The 22,525-nt window shown below is 35.0% G+C and overlaps 2 protein-coding genes across 2 annotated transcripts; one reads left to right on the forward strand and one right to left on the reverse strand.

Annotated features, from left to right (window-relative positions):
• The first annotated feature begins 7,221 nt into the window (after positions 1-7,221).
• Positions 7,222-14,863, forward strand: LOC143541158 (polyribonucleotide nucleotidyltransferase 1, chloroplastic-like). The gene is given in 24 exon segments (XM_077034052.1): positions 7,222-7,504; positions 8,485-8,553; positions 8,678-8,784; positions 8,875-8,917; positions 9,050-9,133; positions 9,571-9,635; positions 9,742-9,898; positions 10,000-10,056; positions 10,260-10,302; positions 10,305-10,372; positions 10,491-10,754; positions 10,821-10,895; positions 11,069-11,182; positions 11,263-11,355; positions 11,440-11,618; positions 11,836-12,019; positions 12,106-12,153; positions 12,223-12,295; positions 12,378-12,559; positions 12,631-12,789; positions 13,789-13,842; positions 13,918-13,959; positions 14,058-14,407; positions 14,512-14,863. Coding segments are annotated over 23 exon segments (2,712 nt in total). The 5' UTR covers positions 7,222-7,237; the 3' UTR covers positions 14,343-14,407; positions 14,512-14,863.
• A 445-nt stretch (positions 14,864-15,308) lies between these two features.
• Positions 15,309-19,854, reverse strand: LOC143541159 (cationic amino acid transporter 3, mitochondrial-like). Its single transcript, XM_077034053.1, has 14 exons — positions 19,653-19,854; positions 18,935-19,136; positions 18,768-18,852; positions 18,546-18,686; positions 18,350-18,468; positions 18,157-18,253; positions 17,886-18,058; positions 17,721-17,787; positions 17,457-17,615; positions 16,526-16,793; positions 16,329-16,437; positions 15,975-16,087; positions 15,796-15,871; positions 15,309-15,689 (listed from the first exon to the last, which is right to left on the reverse strand). Exons 1-14 carry the CDS (start codon positions 19,798-19,800, stop codon positions 15,527-15,529), a joined length of 1,920 nt encoding a protein of 639 aa, XP_076890168.1. The 5' UTR covers positions 19,801-19,854; the 3' UTR covers positions 15,309-15,526.
• Positions 19,855-22,525: the final 2,671 nt, after the last annotated feature.

Here is a 22,525-nt window from a genome sequence, read left to right on the forward strand (position 1 = left end):
ACCTGACACTTTGTGACACGTGTGCCACGTGGCACACAGTGGCACCGTCTGTTGCCACGTGTCACCACGTGGCAACGCTGCCGCCACGTGGAGCGGCGCCTGCCACGTGTCGACACGTGGCAGGTCTACGCTGTGCGTCAGCAGACCTATATCGCGATACGCGATAGGTCTGCTGAGGGACCCGTCGCGTATCGCGATGGGGACCAAAATTATGTCTATAAATAGCAAGGTCCGGGATTCATTCTTGGCATCCCACAAATCAGTTCTCCTTTCTCTCTCTAACATCTCACTAGAATCCCAAGTTCGTATTAACGATCTCCCTCGATAAACGTGTCCTGAACCCTCATTTGTGTACCACCGTTTCCTCGAAGTTCGTGCCACCCTCCACCCTCATTCATCAAGAAGGTGTTGTTATGTCAAAGAGTCCCGAAAGACGTGCCGACGAGTGTTGAAGTTGGCATATCAAAGTTGTTCGAGAAAAGTAAAGTGGCGTCGGAGTGCTGCTCAATTCTCTATAAGTCCTATACGTCACTAAGGTTAGGCGTAGTATCGAATTCAATATAATTTAATATTATATTCAAGGCTTAAGCCTTAGGTCGAGGATATACTCGATACCTCGATAAAAGAAAAGAAAAGAAAACATAACAAAGAAACGAAAGAATATATGATCTTTGAATATTGTGAATTCATATATATATATGTGTGTAAGTATATATGTATATATATTCTTTGTTATGAAATATTATTTAAAGAATAAAGAGTATTCTTAAATAATAAAAGAAAATGATTACGTTTCTTGGAGAAGAAGAAGCGTCGGGTTTTCATATAAACTAAAGGTTTATAATTTACTTGTAAACAAGAGGTTTTCAAGTAAATAAGAATTGAACTAAAGGTTCAATCGAGGATTGAGATATAAGACTAAAGGTCTTAAGCCGGATCGTGTATCTGACTAAGAAATATTTATACTCGTAACTATAGGTTCGAGATAAAGAAAGGGAAAGACCCTTGGACGGTGAGTGAAGCCGATCCTAAAGAGATAAGGTGAATACGCCCCCAAACTTTTAAACTTGTTTTCAAAAGAGTCAACTTGTTATATGAAATTGTTTATAAGGGACTATGTGTTCCTAAAACCGTTATAACTATGGGTATAAACCTAACCCTCAGGCTGTGGTATACATATGTCTGGATCCTTACATAGGTGGTACTATGCGATGTATGGGCATGATCGCACCACCCTTGGTCGTAGGACGCTCTCCTGCAGGGAGTACGACCGTTGTGTATATTTACGGGTACTTAATTAAGTCGACCGCTGCGGTGTTTGTGAGGTAACCTAGTGTAGAGGCTCTAGTTTATAATGTGTTATTTGACTTGATTATTCCTAAGCCACGTTGGGCCGAGGCAGACGTAGTATCGAGGGGTAATTAAGTAAAAGAAAGTATTTTTGCGTCAGCGTGTTCACCAGCATTCGTTGCTGACGTATTTTCTTACATTTTGCAGGTGAACAAAGTTAGAGCTTGAAATGACAAAGTACTATGATATCCGATGGCTCGGATTTATTTTGTAAACTTAATATATATGGTGGTTTGTAAAACATAAACAAGTAATATTTTGTACAACTTAAACGGGTGTCTTTATAATCCCGTCTTTTTTATTGTAAATATAAATATTACATTTTCGATCCTAAAGTTTATAAGTCTTCCGCAATTAAACGTAACTCTGATTTATTTACAATTACGATACCAACTTATGGGTCATACTCCTAGGCCTTAGATGGGGTGTGATAGGTTTAAACCGGCTAGAAAGAAACTGGATTGAATGTACAACCGGTTTGTAGGCAAGAATGTTTAGCCCGATCAAGCAGGTTTGGATTGGGTTGAGTCCATTTTTTTGGCATGTTTTTCAAATCGAGTAGAGTCCAAACTGGTTTGAAATAAAACGAGACTACAAACCGGTATATGAACTGTCGGGTTGGGTTGGGTCCTAACCAGTTTGAGCCAAACCAGTCTTTTTTGGTGTAGTGGGTCGGGTTATAAATTAGGTTGGGAACACAAACTGGTTTATTTGTACGACTCTGTAAGAGCCTGCTAGTTTTAATAAAGTTTAATGTGTAATTTTTATTATCTTTTACAATAATTGTTAAAATTTGCAATATCGTGTGAACAACTTTACACATACATCTAATATTCTTTTAACTTTTAATGAGGTTTCTTAGAAAACACATTTCCATATGTATTCAATTCATATTTTGCTTTTTGAACCACTAATACTCATTATGAGAGACATGACATGATTAATATTGACGTTGATCCATAATGAAGTTATCTTAACTTTAGTACGTGTTCAATATAGTTGCGGAAATGCTCCCTCAATCATGAGAGAGCCTTTACGAACGTGTGGTTCAAGTTCATATAGACTATAGCTAGCCATGTTATCAAAGACCGGACTAGATCGTGTTCACAACACACATACATATACACACAGACATATTTAAACAATTGTAAATGTATGTAGAATACACTAGTAAAATAAACGAGCATGACATGAGCCGACCTTGAACTTGAAAAGTACTCATAAGTTGAGATCAACCTTTAGAAATAGAGCTTGAAATGAGCTAAGCTAGACCTTGTACGAGCCCAGCTCGACTCGTTTACATCCTAGGTCAAAGCGAGAGAAGTACTTTTACTTACTCTCACGGTGGCAAGGCCATGATAGGTGATAGCTTGCGATGGTGTGTAGTTTCGATAGGGGTGTAAATGTGCTAAGCTGGTTATGAGAAAGCTCGAGCTTGACTCTTGTAATTCTGCAAAGCACGAACTCGACTTTACCTCACTTTAAAAATTAGCTTGGTGGTGTATAAAGCTTAGACTTGTCTACTTAATGAACTTGTTTTTAGGCTTGAGCTCACTAAGCCCGCTTCAAATCAAGTTATTAACGAGCCAATCTCAATTAGCTCATGAGCAGCTCGCCAACTCAGTTTGTTTACACGTGTAAAAAGAGATGAAAAAGGAGACAAAGAGGTCTTTGGGCTTTTTATATTAGAAAACTTGATTTTTCATTACTTACACATTCAACTATTCATGAAATTGTGAATTCTTGACCTTACACGTGGATTTGGATCTTAAATCTCTTCTCTTTACCACACGTACTATGTACCATACCTATTTGAAACCTGACAATTCATTAAAAATGCAAATTAGTTATTTCATCTCATTTTTAACGTCTATTTGTTACATTTGTTTATATTAAATGTGTTATACAGTTGTTTTTACGTTGAAGATTAAACATGTAGTTTCTAAACAATTAAGACAAGATTCAAAGTATGTAAATATAATTTATTATTCTAATATATCATTAATACACTATCATTTACAGAATCTACGTATAGATTTTGCTTTTCCTCAACACCAAACATTCCAAAGTCAAAAGTATGACTTTTTTTTGTGGTTTTTGGCTTTTCTATTAATACAAAAATGGGAGGTTACTATTAACCAAATCAGTAATAAAGAATGCATGAGTTTCCTTTCGAAACACCTTTATGTATTTTAGTAATTTAGTTATGAGGCATCTTTCATATATACGGTTTATGCTTCAAGGACCTATGTTAAAGTAACATTTAAACAAATATATTATCAATCTTTAAAGTTTATATTTTACGAGCTTCAGGTTATTTAAATAGTCTATGACTCCAAACTAATTTGAACTTTATAAATTTTAAGATGATGTGTGATTGCTCAAATAAAAATATCACAAGAAAATGCAATGAGAATTAATGGTCGTCAACTAGTGTTGGACCAAGTTTAATTTCGGCCATTGATCTTCAACTATTGTCATTATGATGGTTTGGTTGACCAAAAATATATTTGTTTATTAAACATTAATCTTGGAAGAATTTTCTAGTATAAAATGTAATCTTTTTTTTTTGCTAGTGGGCATCTACTCTTATGAAGTTATGCTTCACATACACAAAAATACTCAAAAACAAGTATTGTTAGAAAGTTAGAACTAGAGAAGAGAACTCTCTAATTGGTTCCACAACGTACCATCTTCTTCTTCTACTTCTTTTTCTTGTTCCTAATCATGATTAACACCATTTTACCTAATATGCGGGAGCCATCTCTGACAATATAATGCGATTTGGCTATTGTACCTTGATAGACAGACAATTTTTTCATGGGGAGACTTATAATATGTTTTAATGGAGCTGTGTTGAACACGAATTCTCATTAGTTTTCACATTTTACAGTTAATAACGAAGTCGAAGCCATTCACATAAACTAATAAGTTATATATTATTCCTTTGTTTGATTAATACATGATATGGTAGCAAATATATTTCCCACGAACATATATATAAATAAAATTTGTGTTCACTAATTAGTTTTTGTAATACACAAATAATATCTTAGCCTCTTCTTTATTCATTTAATCTTTCAAAATACGTTGAACCTCTTTCAAAATTAATTTTAAAGCCTTGTCATCCTTTTACTCATGCAAAATTGCAAAGTCAAACACATATCATAGTACAACACATTATATAAATAATGCTTAAACGAAAAAAAATTATAATACAATGTTAAGCCGACAATTACACAATTATTAATCCAAATGTTTTTTCCTTAATCAACACTAAAAGAGGCTTTACTATTTGAAGCATATTATGATGTTATAAATTATAGCTTGAAGAATAAGACTATGCACATGAACCCTGCGTTCTTAAGCATGAATCCACTATGTGTTTGTGTGTGTGTTAAAGAGAGAAGAAAACAAGGAGCTCGTGAGAGAAGGTGGCATTTAGCCAACTACATAATGTATGAGTCAAATGATAATAACATGTATATGCGTAAATGTCTCTCTTGTCACATGATTCACTTTGCTTTGCATAATGGTCATACGGTACACAAGCCATCTTAGCCTAATAGACTAGATGCGGGCCGTCTCTAGGTTATCTTATTTTCTGTTCGGGAGATGTTGACCCGACTCAACCACTTGTTTTCGAATAAAAGTAAATGAAAGCGAAATGATGAAAATATCAACGAGGTGAACCTCGTGATGTTACGGAGGCTGAATAGAGAAAAAAATAAAGTGGAAGAAAATAGGCATAATCATGAGACGTAAGGCATGAATACACCATCAGACCTTTACACGATGTTTCATGTACTTTTAGGTCAAAATTAGGGCATGCGGAGGCTCATATGTAAAAACAAGCAAATGACTTTCTTTTTTTTTTTAATATCATTTTCGAATGTTTACTCAAAAAATAAGAATAGTACGTAAAACAAATAAGTGAAACGCAAATTTTAGTGTTAATAGCCTAATAGGACTTTTTTGTTGAATGACTAATTAAATCACCCAAGCTGCCTATCACATAATTTGATTCATCGGCCTCTTTTTTAAACCAAGGCAATATTTAACACTCCAATTAGAGCCCGTCCAAAAGGAGGTCGAAGAACTCAAACCCATTCTCCCGACCTTGTTTTTGAAAGGATTAGGTTTGACCAATTTGAAACCGGGCTTTAACCTATTTGGGTCGGTTTTGACCAGATTCAACCCGACTTAAGGTATAGGTCACATATCAATCAATGTTGTAAAAGTAGGTTTACAAGCCTGAGTACACGCTACAAGGTATGCCGTCGAGACGAGTTTTTTTAACTCCGTCTAGTTAATAAGAATCGATCAAAGGTGGTCAACCTCAGCCATAATTGCATCTGGTCGGTTAACTTTGGCCGATTTTGACTTAAATAAAACATAATTCATATTTCAATGATATTAAAGAACAAATATCATTTTTTTAATTAATGATTAGCAATTTTGTGAATAATTTATTATTTAAAAAATATATTTCTCTTATTTATATTGATTATTCACCTATTTTGTTATAAATATTAGTATACTTATGATATTTGACATATATGTAATATCGAAAAATTAATTTTCTTTATATTTACCATGTCCGAGTACTCCCCGAGTACACCCAACTCACCTGTCACCCCCTAGGGTCCTCTTAGCGACTTTTGCAACCTTGATACAAATTCAACTACGCAGCTCAGTTCCGGTTCAAACTTAGGCTCAATACCCAACCTAGTATTTTTCACACCTCTAGATATAACTAGATAGGGGTGAGCAAGATAAGGGTCGGACCCTTGAAACCCGGTTACCCGACTCACAAAACCCTTAATTAGACCCGAATATATAATATGGGTCGGGTAAAGGGTATTTAAAATTCACCTTAAAGGGTAAAAGAGTTTTAAGGGTCCGACCCTTTTTCAAACCCTTTACCCGTTTACTAGTTTCTATATACATATATATGAGATTCGCGATAATCTGAAATTTAGGAGAGATATATATTTCATATAAGGTTCATCCGAAATTTTCCAATTACTAAGAAAAATAAAAATAAATGGTCATACTACAGATTGAAAACATATACATGGGAATCACTGAATTGTTCTCTACATGAAATTTGTAAATGTGAATATTTCAGTTTAAATGGATGATTAACTTTCAAAATTAGATTTTACTACGTTATTATATGAAAGTATAATTGTTCTATGATTCATATTTTAAAGTCATATATGAGATATGCAACTAGTAAATGCAGAAAAAAGAGATGTGATTACTGCCTTAAAGGGTAAAGGGTTGGACCCTTAAAACCTTTATTTATACCCGACCCTTTTATTGTTTAGAGGGTAGGGTCTAGGGTCCACGTTTCTTCCTAAAAGGGTAAAGAGTCCGGGTAAGGTATTAGGTAAAAGGGTAGGGTCTTACCCTTTGAACAGCCCTATAACTAGAGGCGGCCCCCATTCTGAACCCGACCCGGTCGTATCTAACCCCGCGTATATGATTTCATTATAGACCATATTTTGGAATTCTCCTCGGAACCTTACCTGGAACTGGACTCGGACCCGCCGAAACTAGTTCCACCAATACCCAGTCAAAACTTAACCCGAAACCGGTTACTACCCGATTCCGGTTTATAAAAATACCCGATTTGTGCATATTATATAACTACTAAACATCTTTTTAAAGGCCGAAAACAATGCCACAAGCCCACAAATATAACAAGGCCGAAAAGGCTACAAAATAATATAACCAATAAAAGTAAACAGATAACTAACAAAACAACTGATTTAAAGCCCATTATATAAAAAGCCCATCTGCAAATGCCGCGCACCAGCAACAACGGATAAGAGTCCCATACACTCCATCACCACTGTGTCTTCGTTGTCCCACCACAACAATGCTTGCAAGCAGTAGCTTCCATGGCGGACCTTGTTATCACTTCACACATCCATCATCCAATAAACACCACAAATCCTACTTCCGTCTCACAAAGCCTCACTTCGCACCTTCTGTTTCTAATAATTTCATTTCACCGACACGAATACACTCTAACCGCTTCAAAATTAGGGCTCTGAATCGTGATGACGTCACTGATTCGGAAAAGGACATCACGCCGTTTTTTCCTAACCGTCGTTCCGTTCAAATTCCCGTCGGAGATAGATACGTAAGCCACTTATTATTATTATTATTATTATTATAAGTTCGGTTTCAATTGCCTTAGAAACAAAATTGAATTAGTTTATTGCATAATTAGATGAATTTGTATAAATAATAATTGTATAATTAGGGATGAGCATTTTCTACTGAATACCAGTACTGTATGCTGAATAGGATACCGACCGAACACAATTGGTACGGGTACAGATACATGTTTTCGGTGTCTAGGGGTGCAAACGAGTTGAGCCGCTCACGAGCCAGAGCTACTTAAGATTGAATCGATAAAAAGCTTGAAATGAGCCGAGTACGAGGCTCAAATAAATTCGTTTAGTTATTGAGCCCGAGCCTTAGTGTATTTCAAGTTATTAACTCTTCTGAATTTACGTGCATTAATTTCCCACTGCAAAGCCGAGCTCGAGACAAGCTTTGGCTTGTTTAAGGTACTCACAGGAACTTGAGCCAAGTTTAGGCTCGTTAACGTTTTTCTCAAAATAAAGTTTTTTTATAAATGTTGAGAGATAATTAGTCAACAAGAAATGAGCCAAGCCCAAGCCTGACCCGAGCTTGGGCTTGAGAAAATGGCTCACTAGTGTGTGTGTGTGTGTATATATATATATTTTAAATGTTTACATCCCTATCGGTATCAGTACCATTCTGTTTCGGTATTTTCAATAGTATAGTATTTGGCATTTTACCCATTTTCAGTATTGGTATTTTTTGGTATGGTACCGATCTCATCCTCAATTGTATTAGTATCTAGAAGAACGACGAATTTACAGATTGGGGTTATAAAACATTAGCTATCTATTACTCTTGCTTTCTGCATATTTTTCAAGTTTACAAGATTGTTACCTTTTTAAATTGTTGAGTATTTATAGTTTAAAAATATTATTTTTTTCCAAAACAGTACAAACATGTTAACAACAATGGATGTAAAGCTTACAAGCATCTCTTATCATTATTGCTGCAATATGTGTTTTTATACAGATAATGGTTGAGACTGGCCAAATAGGAAGACAAGCTAGTGGATCTGTTGTTATAAGAGATGGAGAAACTGTAAGTTTTGGAACAGTTACATTTATGTTTGGTTTTTAAAGCAGGTTATTCACATTATAGATATGCAAGTTTGTGATGTGTTATATTAGGTTATGCAATTTAATATAATAATAATCTCTTGCAGATTATATACACAACTGTTTGTATGGCTGATGTCCCGAGTGAACCTTCTGACTTTTTCCCTACGTCTGTACATTATCAAGAGCGGTTTTCAGCAGCTGGTAGAACTAGGCAAGTATTATTATTGTTTGCCTAGTACTATTCATATCTATTATACATTTATACCAGACATATATGTATTGATTTTAATTATTTTTTCAGTGGAGGATTTTTTAAGCGAGAGGGAAGGACAAAGGACCATGAGGTATTAGTTTGTTCTTGTGCCCTTCATTAAAACCACCACTATTTTCTCATTTCAGGGATTTATTAATTAGCACATCCTCAAGTTATAATACAAATGTTGGAGTTTTGAATGGTATTTAATAATGTAATACAGGTACTTATTTGTAGACTAATTGATAGGCCGTTGAGGCCAACCATGCTTAAGGGATTCTACCATGAAATTCAAATACTATCATGGGTATGCACTTGCTTCTTAGACCCTTTTTTCCTGTCTGCGTTTATTATTTTTATTTTCATGTATATGACTTTGAGGTGTTTTATACCGTTTCCAAGTCATGTAGCTGATACCAAGATAAATGTTTTGACTTTTGAGTTTTGTTGTATAGTCATTATACACTGGACACCCTTATTCAAGCTTTCTGTTAAGTTGGTTGGTTGAGTTTTCTAGTTTTTGTAATGATATTGTAAAACTTCTTGCCTTCTTTTTAAAAAAAGGCTGGATAACCAGATCTGCAATTTATTACACGGGACATGGAAAACTGAAAATACCATGGACTTCTAAAGTTAAAGATACGTTAAAAGTGAAAAAGGGATGATGCTAAATGCATATATGAAGTTCAAAGTTTTATGTTTGTTGGATTATATAATCCATATTGGAACTCATTTCATTTGCAGGTTTTGAGTTATGATGGTTTGCACTCCCCAGATTCTTTGGCGGTTACAGCGGCTGGAATTGCATTGTAAGATTTAATACCAAACTAAGCATTTTTCTCTTAGATGATATCATAGGTTATTTTAGTTTCAGTTCGCCTAATTACAGTTATTGCCACACTGTGTACCAAACAGAGCTCTCTCAGAAGTGCCACACACAGAGACAGTAGTAGGAGTTAGAATTGGTTTAATTGGTGATAAGTTTGTTGTGAATCCAACAACCATGGAGATGGAAGATTCAAAACTGGATTTAATGTTAGCAGGCTCAGAAACCGGGATATTAATGATAGAGGTTGTACCACTATTCTTTTATTGTTGTCAGTACACTATGCGTACATCATCATCACATTCCTTACATGGGTATTTTTGTGTTTATGGACTTGTTCGTTTCAGGGGTACTGTGACTTTCTTCCTGAAGAGAAGTTGCTTCAAGCAATAGAAGTTGGCCAGGTTGTTATCTAATTTTGTTGGATTTTACTTTCAGTTTTATTGGATTGTTATGACTATTTTATATAAATAGTAGGGTTTACTTTTATTGTTAAATAACTAATGCTAGATAAACCAAGAAATGGGATTAGATAGTCTTTTGTTTTCTATGCCTATACGTGTACTTGCATCTGGATGTTAAAAGTTTATTTTCTTTTATGCATCAGGATGCTGTAAAAGCCATATGCAAAGAGGTGGAAAATTTGGCAAAAATATGTGAAAACCGAAAATGCTTGATTCAATCAAGTTACCTCCACCTGAGCTGTATAAGCATGTAGAAGTATGTGCATCTTTTTATCTTTCTAAATATGTTGATGTTTTAATCTGATTTATCACCCTATGAAATTCATTTATCTGCATCATGTTTTCTCTCAAGTTCACAAGTAAACACAATGCAGGAAATTGCTGGTGATGAGTTAGTCAATGTTCTACAAATTAAAAACAAAGTACCAAGAAGAAAAGCCCTCTCATTATTAGAGGACAAAGTTCTAAACATACTTACCGAGGAGGGTTATGTCAGCAAAAATGAAACTTGTGTCGGTGCTGAAATAACTCCAGACATGTTGGAGGATGAAGATGAAGAGGAAGAATTTGTTGTTGATGGTGAATTTGATGAAGGCGATGTTCACATTAAGCCAGTTTTAAAAAAACCAGTTCCCACGGTATAATTATCCTCTCTTCCTTAATCATTTATATTTTATATTTTATTCTTCTCTTTTCCTATGTAGTTCTACTCGGAGGTAGATGTGAAATTGGCGTTCAAAAGTGTTAGTTCCAAATACCTGCGAAACCGAATAGTTAAGGTATGCATGCAATCACTTGCTATTAAGAAACTGATTGAAACATAGATATGCTAGTCTTTGATCTTAATGGGGTAATTTCATATATATACCCATGCATTAAGGGTATATATGAAGTTGATCCTTCTTTTTATATTCAATGCTTTTGTCTTAATTAAAGTGTATTACTCGTAAAGGGAGGGAAAAGAAGTGATGGTAGAACTTCAGAGGAGATACACCCTATTGATTCAGAATGTGGTTTACTTCCTAGAGCACATGGAAGTGCTCTTTTCACACGTGGTGAAACACAGGTTTGTATTTAAACTATCAAAATTAGACATTTGTGACCTTTTGAGAAAATGGTGTTTTTATTTATTGTGCTGTGTTATAGGCGTTAGCAGTGGTTACACTTGGTGATAAACAGATGGCACAAAGAATAGACAACCTTGTAGGCGTAGAAGATGTAAAAAGATTCTATCTTCAGGTGTGACTATGCTTTAGCTCTGTTAAATACAATATTAATTAGATTATTGGTATTAATTAAACCCGTCTTTTGTTGATTATACAGTATTCATTCCCACCATCATGTGTTGGGGAAGCTGGAAGAATTGGAGCACCAAGTAGAAGAGAGATTGGTCATGGTACACTTGCAGAACGAGCCCTAGAACCGATTTTGCCTTCTGAAGATGATTTTCCATATACTATACGTGTCGAGAGCACCATAACAGAAAGTAATGGATCTTCAAGGTATGACAATTTTTAAGGGTGTTTTATTCTTATAGGAAATACTAGATATGGGTTGAATACTTGAATTTATTTATCTCAAATGGGTCAAATTAAAACCTTTTAGATAAAACTGTAACGAGTCAAATGGGTTGAAAGTTGGCCAAATTCTATTATTACAGCTTTCAAAGGGACATTCTTTAACATTTATACTTCTTTTTGTTGTATGATGATGTGACAGCATGGCATCAGTTTGTGGGGGATGCCTTGCGTTACAAGACGCTGGTGTGCCATTAAAGAGTTCTATTGCGGGTATAGCAATGGGAATGGTTCTAGACACAGAGGAATTTGGGGGAGACGGGACTCCACTTATTTTATCTGACATCACCGGATCCGAGGATGCTTCTGGAGATATGGACTTTAAGGTAACTTAATTATAATTTAAAACAATGGTTCTTGACTTATCATAAATTCATAACGGTTATGACATTACTGAACTTTAATGATGCAGGTTGCTGGGAATGATGATGGAGTAACAGCATTTCAAATGGATATAAAGGTTATTTATTCTATCTTTGTTGAATTTTGATCGTTTTATATCTTAACAATCTGCTTTTTTACATTATAGGTGGGTGGAATTACTTTGTCAATAATGAAGCAGGCTTTACTGCAAGCAAAGGAAGGGCGAAAGCGTATTCTTGGTAAATATCAAACACATAATGCCAACATATCTTTAAATACATACACATATATTAAAAATTGGGTTGACTTTATTTTTTTTAGTTGAGATGTTGAAATGCTCACCTCCACCATCAAAGAAGCTTTCTAAGCATGCTCCACTCATTCTGGTTATGAAGGTTAAACCTGATAAAGTTAACCTTATCATCGGTTCTGGGGGTAAAAAGGTCAAGAGTATTATTGAAGAGACTGGCGTGGAGTCTATCGACACTCAAGATAATGGAACAGTAAGCTAAACATGCCAGCTTCTTTATGCTCTTTCATAATCACTATCTCACATGTCTTTTGACTTTTGCAGGTCAAAATAACATCAAGAGATTTGGCAAGCTTAGAGAAGACTAGAGCTATTATTAGTAACTTGACAATGGTTCCAGTTGTTGGTGATGTATATAGGAACTGTAGAATCACATCTGTTGTTCCTTATGGAGTTTTTGTAGAAATAGTACCTGGCCGAGAGGTATAACTTCTATCACATCTGTTGTTCCTTATGGTGATGTTTAGGATCATTTGTACAGAGCGATGGGGAATTAGACAGTGATGTGACCCACCGAGTTCAGGTAGGATGGTGTAGATGGAAAGCAGCCACAGGTATATTGTGCGACAAGAGTTTCCCGACTAAACTAAAGGGAAAATTCTATAGGGTGGCAGTTAGACCTGCAATGCTATATGGAACAGATTGTTGGGCCATCAAGAAGGCACAAGTGCGGAAGATGGAGGTAGCAGAAATGAGAATGCTACGTTGGATGTGTGGGCACACAAGGCTAGACCGAATAAGAAACGTTGTGTTTCGCGAGAGATTAGGGGTAGCGAACATAGCAGACAAGATAAGAGAGTGGAGATTGAGATGGTTTGGACATGTAAAGAGAAGACAGACGACGAATCCTGTTAGATCCGTAGAAAACATTACTATAGAGGGGAGGAGGGGTAGAGGACGACTGAAATTGACTTGGGATGAGAGGATTAGGCATGATTTGATAGACCTAAACCTCTCCGAGGACATGGTTGAGGATAGGAATTCGTGGAGAAGTAGAATTAAAGTTAAGGATTTTTAGAGAGATTTGAATACCTTAGGGCTTAGACTTTACTTATTTAGGTCACATACCATAATGGTATTTCCCTTACATATATTATTATTATTATAATTATTATTAGTTTTTATATAGCTGTTAAACTGTGATCTTATTATTAATATTATTATAATTAGTAGTAGTTTTTATATAACTGTTAAACTTTGATTTCCTTTATTTTGCTTCATACACATGTACTTAGAGCCGAGGGTCTCTCTAGAAGCCACCTCTTTATTCCTTTGGATAGAGGTACGGTGTGCCTACATCCCACCCTCCCCAGACCCTACTTATAGCTTTGCTGTCGGTGGGATTTTACTGGGCATGATTGATTGATTGATATATATATATAGTTATTATAAATCTAAAACAAGTTTTAAACTTCATTTCAGGGACTTTGTCATGTTAGTGAATTAAGTCCAGATTGGCTTTCAAAACCAGACGATGTACGTATTATCACCTTTTGTTAGCATCTTATATTCTTTCAATCAAATAATGACATTCTATTTATATTGTTTTAGGCTTTCAAGGTTGGAGACATAGTCGATGTCAAGCTCATTGAGGTTTGAATTTTTTAAAAATCATGTTTTATTAATATAATGAGGGTTGTTTTAGTTTTTTTTTTGTACATTATTCAGAATTATCTTAATGTATATTACAGATAAATGAAAAAGGACAACTTCGCTTAAGCCGAAAAGCATTGCTACCAGATCAGGGTACTGATAAACCTAATGAAAATCCACGTCCAGCTGGCGGGAAAAGTAAACCTAGACAAAGTTCAAACCCACATAAGGGTGAGGTGGATAAAACCCCTGAAGGTACGTTTACCAAGAGATATGTTGGGTCCCGCAAAAACGAGCCGAAAACAAGCAGCAACAAATCTGATACTGCTGCATCTGATGACAGTGGAAGTGCACTAATTAATGGAGAGGCTCCAGTTGGATAAAAGGAACATACGGGTATAAAAGTAATTTCATCTGTTTTGACATGACCTGCTCTATAAGGATAGAGGTATGATTTATGTATCATAGATGTCTGCAGTGACAAAAATTAAATTAAGAATACACTAAAGTGGTTTAATTTTGTAACTAGATTTTGGGTTTTTTATTTCACAGGAGTTGAATTCGTATCGATATCACTTGGAAACAAAAACCGGGACTGGCAAACTAACTTGAAGTACCTTTATTTATGTTCATGATTGATGGGAAGACAGGACAGTCAGTAAATTCTGCCTATAAATCACTTGATACTGCATTGTGGGTCTTACGAAGGAGAAACCGTTACACTGGATCGTATGAATGACGTTGAATTTGTATTAATTATGACACTTGTATATAGATTAGAATTAATCATGTACAAGACCAGTTTTGCATTTTCTTGCCTGTTTTAACATGTGAGAATTTTGGAACCAGCAGGTTGTGTTTTAATGTTCAGATACCAGAAATGTCAAGTACATTGAGTGCCTAACACTAGCTTTAGATGGTTCTTGATAATTACAAAGTTTATTCCAAGTCAAAACATTAGCCAACAAACTAATACCTTTGTGCTATAATATTTTGAATAAAGATGACACCTTGAATTGTGGTTTTTTATGTCATGCTGTCTTATGATGGTAAAACTATTGGGACTTAGTTTACACTAGTTTTATTTCAAAAGAAATCCAAAAAGGACCAAAATGATTTTAACATTGTGATTTTGTACATATAAAAGATTCGGTAGAGACATGTTCTGTGTTTAAGGAAGTAGTTTCTCAACCAATTTGTCTCTTATAGCAGATCAAACATTGTCACATATGTTCTAGTGTATGTGTTATTGTGTGTGTGTTCTTTAAACACATTTTGTATGTAGATGCGAAGTTCTGGATGCGAAGGCCGAAACCAACACACATAATAGATAAATTGGAAAATATGAAAAAAGCAGAATAATACATTTCAATTTGGAATTCCTGATTAAGAATTCCAACCAACCCTAATAATCAATACGTACATATACGTGTATATATATTTACATAAAATGGACATGTTCCTTGGTTGTTAACTTAACTGCAGAACATATAACACAAATAGCATAAAGCACAAGGCACCGGATGTGACGAACAATCTAAGTTTTAATCATGTCCCGTTTCATCGTCTATTCAGAAGGCAACGATTCTGCACTGCTTTGATATATTTCATCCACATGTGATGCTGGTACATACACTGCATGCTGCAGCGAGCTGTGGGTCCGCCCATAGAATACATATACAAGCACTCCAATCATTAGCCATACTGATACTCTCATCCAAGTATCCGCCCTACAGTTTCGAAATGAATTAAAAATGAGTAAATATAAAGGTATATACGATATTTAATAAGTTTGTAGAGGTATATATAAAATTCTACCATAATAATAATACTCACCCTAGATTTAGCAGCAGATATGTATTGATGAGAATAGAAAGGATAGGCAACAGAGGGACCCACGGGCATATGAAACCTATAAAACAGAACAAATAGTATGTTTTAGAATCTATTCACCGTGTTTGACTCTCCATAAAAAGTCAACTATAAAAAGAAAACAATTAATATGGATATATTACCGCCTGTGTGCCCAAAGTTGTGTCGCGCATCATCCTGCTCTATAGAAGTGAGCACGGCTAGGCTGAACAATAATAGAAGTCCACCGATTCCACATAATGCCAACCATAATAAACTGTTTGTAAAAGCAATAAGAACCAGAGTCAATAAACCTCACAAGTCTTGATTTAAAGGTGGTAACATGTACAGGTCTAATCAGTCAAAAGGGTGGGTCGGGTTGTGTTGACCTGAAAACACTCTTTTATCGATTTTCTAAAAATTTTTATATACTTGATGTGTTTTTTGTGATTACAAAATCAACATCCGAATATTATTCTATTAAGATTACTTAACATACAAACATGAAACAAACTAACCTAGGAATACCAAGATTTGAGGCCGAATACGTAAGAATCAACGCTCCAACACAATTAAGCGTTATCATCCACCCTGCAATTTTTCTTCTCTTCTTTTCACTGAATAAAGCTACAGAATTCACAAAACGCCATTGGCCCTTAAAATTTTCCTAATAAAAGATAATGTGTATGAATAATAAGGAGCACGGATTATAAACCTTGAGCTGCTACTTTAGCAATTAGAGGATAGCTAGCTGAAATCTCTCCTTTTGAGGGAAAACGTGTACTTTTCTTCTCCACACTTTGACCCTTGTTGACCTCAACATCGGTTTCGTCAGGACTAATAATATTGTTATAGCGCAATGAAACCGAATCTATGGCTGCCTGAAATGAGGATGGAAGTGGGACCTCATCTGGTGGGACGTATCGAAGTATGAGAACCGAGATTGCCACCATTGTGAATGCAAGAAGTGTGCCTACACTAACCTTCAAACACAAAGATGCAACTATTGTTATACAACCTTAAAAAGCAAAATAAAACAGAAAAACTTCCACACAGTAGTAACCAAGTTTTCAAAGCGTTCCACTAAAGTCAATCGACACTCATCAGATGCTCCTACCTTGTGTACTTTTTTTATAAATGTTAAAAGCTTTTTAAGATTAAGTGAAGCAAATGAAACTATATATGAATCTTGATTGATATTTAGTGATTATTATTTTTCCAGTTAACATAAAGTATGAAGTAATTGTGACGAAAACAAATTCACTAAATAATAACCAAGTTTCATAATTGTTCGTTTTAAGTCAAAATGGAAAAAAAGATAATCACTAAATAGTAATCAAGATTCATATATATTTCATTTGCCTCACTTAACTTTAAAAACGTCTATTTATAAAACATTACGTTAAACAGTAATCAAGATTCATATATATTTCATTTGCCTCACTTAACTTTAAACACGTTTATTTATAAAACATTACGTAAGATCGGAACACCTAATAAAAGTTGAGTGACTTTAGAAGAAAAATAAATCTATGAATAATTTTAGTGGGATGCTTATGGAAAGATGGGCGGACCGGGCAAAACGGGTGGCTGGTCAAAACAGGTGAAGTCAAATTATCTAAAAAAAGATGCCACATGTCACATACCATCCCCGCCAACTGCTCGACATCCATAGAAAACGCCAAGGTGGCAGCAATCAAACCAGTCAGAACTGTGCTCTTGACTGGAACTTGCGTGCGCGGATTTACTTCTGAAAAAAATGATGGGAGCAAACCGTCTCTAGCCATAGCCATCAAGATCCGTGGCTTCAAGACATAAGAAAATAAATAATTAATAAAACATCGCACAAGTGACATCTAATATAAAGCAAAGTAACTTTGTCTAGACTTTAGACATTTGATTGCGTTCACCTGAGGCAAAAGTGAACCCATCAATGTCGAGCACAGAGCAGTTACAGCACCTATAGTTATAATATACCTGCGAAATAACAAAAAATAAAAATTTAATCTTTATGAGAAAGAAACAAAAATAAAACATGATAAAAAAACACTAAGTGAATTTATTAATTTACTTACGCGGCCCATTGAATACCGTGGCCAGCAAAAGCGGTAGAAATAGGGGTGTCGGGATCCATTGCATAATAAGGTACTAAACCAACAATAACCGCCGAGACCAACATATATAACATGCAGCAAATTGATAACGCAGCCCCAATTCCTAAAGGCAAATCCCTTAGAGGATTTTTCACCTGTAAAGTTCATCAATTTAAGTTCCATAAGGTACTTTTTTTTTTAAAAAAAATTCCTTCACGTGCGTGACAAAAAGTCGAATAATTAGTTTAAGTACCTCTTCAGCTGTACTGGCAACTGAATCGAACCCTATGTACGAAAAAAAGACTGTAGAAGCACCTGCAAGCATCCCATCTACTCCATATGGGAAGTATCTATCAAACAACAAAAATGAATAAAAAAAATAATTTTTTTTTTATTTTGTCGATGAACATTTAATTTAAGTACAGTACAAAAGTAGTGTCATTTACCCTGTAGAAACTTTATAGCCGACCCATCCGCTCTTAAACCCTAGATATCCACCGGCTAAAATAACAAAAATCATGGCGAAAATGTTTGCAGCGGTCACAACCGATTGCACAAACGTGCTCTGCCAAATAAAACAAATAACTTAACAAATTTATTTAAAAAAAGTAAAAACAAATAATAAAACACTATAATAACTACCTCCTTGATTCCGACACATAACAGCCCGGTAACAACAAACACCAAAAAGGCTGCACACGGGTCCACCACAAGTCCAAGTGCAGGAACAGAGTATCGAGCCAGAAATGGTGGAAGACTATCCGGGCCTCCAAAAAGCAATGCCTGAAGAAAAAACAAATAATTTTACATTAGAAAAAAAAAACTGCATAAAATGTAAAACGTAAAAATGTAAAATTTATGCACCAGATTAGGTGAAATTCCACGAGCAACCGCAGATCCGCCAATTGTATATTCCAAAATCAAAGCCCAACCGATTATCCAAGCAAGACTGTAAATTTACAAATTATAATTATTACCAACTAAAAATAATTATTAGAATGTGTTGAGAATTATAACCATAAAGAACGTACCCTTCTCCAACACATATGTAAGAATAATGATAGGCGCTTCCAGCCGAAGGGCAACGACTTGCCAGCTCAGCATAACAAAAAGCCGAAAGGGCGGCTGCTATTCCAGCTATTAAAAAGGAAAAGGCTAGCGCGGGTCCCGAATGCTCTCGTGCTACCGTGCCCACAAGAATGTAAACTCCAGCTCCAATTGTTGAACCAACGCCTTACAAATTTTATAATCCCAAAATAAATTTAGTACTTTTAAGCATTAATCAATATCCATAGTTAAAACCCTAAAATCTTAGTCTCGAAAAATGATTACTTTACAATCAATATCAAACAGAAATGATACAATTTCAATATTAAAAAATAAATAAATTAAAAAAAAATTGAACCAATGCCCAACAAGTTTCAAAATCCCAAAATAAATTCAGTACTTTTAATAATAAATCAATATCCATAATTAAAACCCTAAAATCTTAGTCTTGAAATAATATGATAATTTACAACCACAATCAAATACAATGACAAAATTTCATTATTAAAAAAAAATGAACCAATGCCTAAGAAATTTAAAAATCTCACCTTTAATAATTAATCAATATTCATAATTAAAACCCTAAAATCAAAATCAAATAAAATGACACAATTCCAACATAATAATAATAATAATGAAAAAAAAAAGAAAAATGAATCAAAATATGAAAAAGTAAGTAACTTTTGTGTTATTATTACATACCTATGGCAATTAGATGCAGAATGGATAACTCTTTAGCCAATTGATGATGCCCTGTATCTGAAGACTTTGAATGAACAGAATCAACCCTCTTTCTTCTCACCAAACTTCTTAATCCCGATTTTGCCCCTCCCTCAGAAACAAAACCCATCAAATTAACAACAAAACAAATCTGGGTTTCCTGGGTTTTGTTCAATTAATCACAGAATCTTGAAAAACTGGCGGCAAGGATAATAATAATAAGAACAGAGGATTTAGGGTTTTCTTGATGGATTCAATCCTTCCCTCGATGAGGGATGGATTGGATTGAAATGGATGATTCCGAGAGCCTTGATTGCTTGCGTATTGATTGATTAATGAATGAATGAATGAATTAAAAGTTGGTATATTGGTTTGTTTCTGTTTGGTTGGTTTGAGTTTGATTCTCTGCTTTCTTTCGATGTGCTCTGTTTTTATTGTGTGCAAAGGCACGGTTGGTTCTGAAATTTCTTTATTATTATTATTATTATTATTATTATTATTATTATTATTAATACTATGCCAATGACCTAGTGGTGGAGTGGTAAGAGAACATTTGATGTATCATGTGACCTGTATACGATTTCTACCTCAGTCATTTAGTTTCGTCTGCACTAGGTGATAATGAGAGACAAGCGCGTAGGTGGCGTTTACTACTTGGATCATTAAACTGTACGCGTTTCATCTCAAGCACCGTCGTGTCTTCGGACGAGTGCTCATGAGCGTTGGTATTAGATGGGGGTTTCCCTCGAATCCAAAGGCGAGTGTAATTCGATGTGATGAATTTTGCTAGTAACTCGTTTGAAGAAGGATACGTTTACCATTCAAAAGAAAATTATATTATTATTACTATTATCTAGTCACGTGTACTTTCTATATATGATGGGTGCAGATGCGAACTTTTTTTAAATTCTCACTCACTCATATTCACTCATTCGTGATCTATGCAAGTTGCCTTTTCATGAATTTGTTATTGTTGTTATTATATTATTATTGCTCATGTTTGGAGTTTCCTTTTCAATTTGGTGCCCCACAAATTTGGATTTGTAACTAAGTTGGGTGTTTTTAAATATTAGTCACTTGGAAGTAACTTTTTTGTTTAAGTTATGTTCTATTGATTTAAATTGAATAAATTGTCTAACAAGAATCATCGGGTTCGGTGAATTTTGAACATGTTAGGTATGATCTTGGACCTTAATTCGTGTTGCTTGTAAATATATAACCAAGATGATATCCAACACGTTTAAAATTCACGTAGCTTGTAGCTTGTAAATATGTAACCAATATCATTGGATTCGGTGAATTTTGAATGCATTGGATGTGATGTTAGACCCCAAGTCATGTTTAACAAGTTAATCATGTGTTTGTTAGATAGAATTTGCAATTTATGGTTTATTATAATTATCTTTAGCAAAATTTGGATATGTGGTTTATTTTTTTCTAGTTGATTAACAAACATATTACCGTACAATATTTTAACTGTATTATATGAAAATATTCTTATAGTTTTTGCCTCGTTCTCTACTCCACCAACTCTTAGTTGCTCATTGACCTTGTCATTCTCACTTTAGTGTGATGGTAAAATGGTTAGGGTATAGAATTAGAGGTCAATAGTTCAATCCATATGAAGTGTAATAATTAATCGTTAAAAAAGATGTCGCTCATCGACCCTCTTTCAACAAAAGAGCTAAGGGGCAGGATTGAACTTTATGAAACTATGGGATCTAAATGTAAAGTTTTTATACACATTGGTCCCACACTGAAAAGTAATACTTGTGGCCGGATCTTTGTACTCTTTCTCCAAACCCATGGGCCTTGCCGAGTCATCAATTTAATAAAAAAAGACAGAATTACAAATTTTGTCCTTTAAAATAAGCCAAATTTCGGTTCGTGTCCTTTTCTAAGTTTCCTTGCAGGCGGTGTACTTTAAACTTTTTTTTCCTACAAGTTTTGTCCTTTACGCTAACTGGGTTAGAAAAAGTCAGTTAAATCCCATCACGTGAGTCGCATGTGAGGGTACTTTTGTCCTTTCTTATATCTCTGCAACTAAGCCTCTGTATCACTCTTCCCCCTCTTTTCCATCAGTGTGTCCTTCAATCGATTCAATTCTCCGGCGACGCGACTCAATTAGGGCTTCAATCAGGGCTTCAATTAGGGCTCGTGTCCGACGCGACTCAATTAGGGCTTCAATCAATTAGGGCTCGATGCGAAATTCAAATACCAGGGCTCAATTGATGATGGCTTACTGTGTTTGTGGCAAGGTAGCAGTTGTTCGAACTTCATGGACTGATAGAAATCCCGGTCGTCGGTTTTTCTCTTGTCCGGACATGGTAAGTGTGTAATTCGATTTAAGTTCCAGTCAATTGTTTATACTTCATGTTTCTCCTCTTTTCCAGACATCGGATTGCCCCTTTCTTGGATGGCGTGACCCACCAATGTGTGAACGGGCATTGGAGATTATCCCGGGCTTATTGAAGTCGAAAAACAAGGTTGAACAAAGTTTAGAGAGTTATAAAGAACAAGCAAGGAAGATGAAGAACAGATTGGTCATTAGTTGGATCATTTTCATTGCAATTGTAATTGCAATGAAAATGTAACTAGTTGACTGAATTTGAAGTTGTTGACTATTTGTATTTTGACTTTATTAGTTAATTTAGGACTTTATGCAGTTTAAGTATTATGTATTTTGACTTTATTTTGGATGTAATTTTGGATCCCTTTTAAGCAATGTATCATCAGTTTATTTTGAATCTTTGGTTAGTTTATTTTGGACTTTTGGATGGATTGAATACACAATCTGCACATTGTGCACTATCTACACATGATGCACAATCTGCACATTGTGCACTATCTACACA

The sequence above is a fragment of the Bidens hawaiensis genome, unplaced genomic scaffold, assembly GCF_021521415.1.
Source record: "Bidens hawaiensis isolate Kalapana, Puna unplaced genomic scaffold, B.hawaiensis_p1.1 tig00012472_1, whole genome shotgun sequence".
Lineage (NCBI taxonomy): Eukaryota > Viridiplantae > Streptophyta > Magnoliopsida > Asterales > Asteraceae > Bidens > Bidens hawaiensis.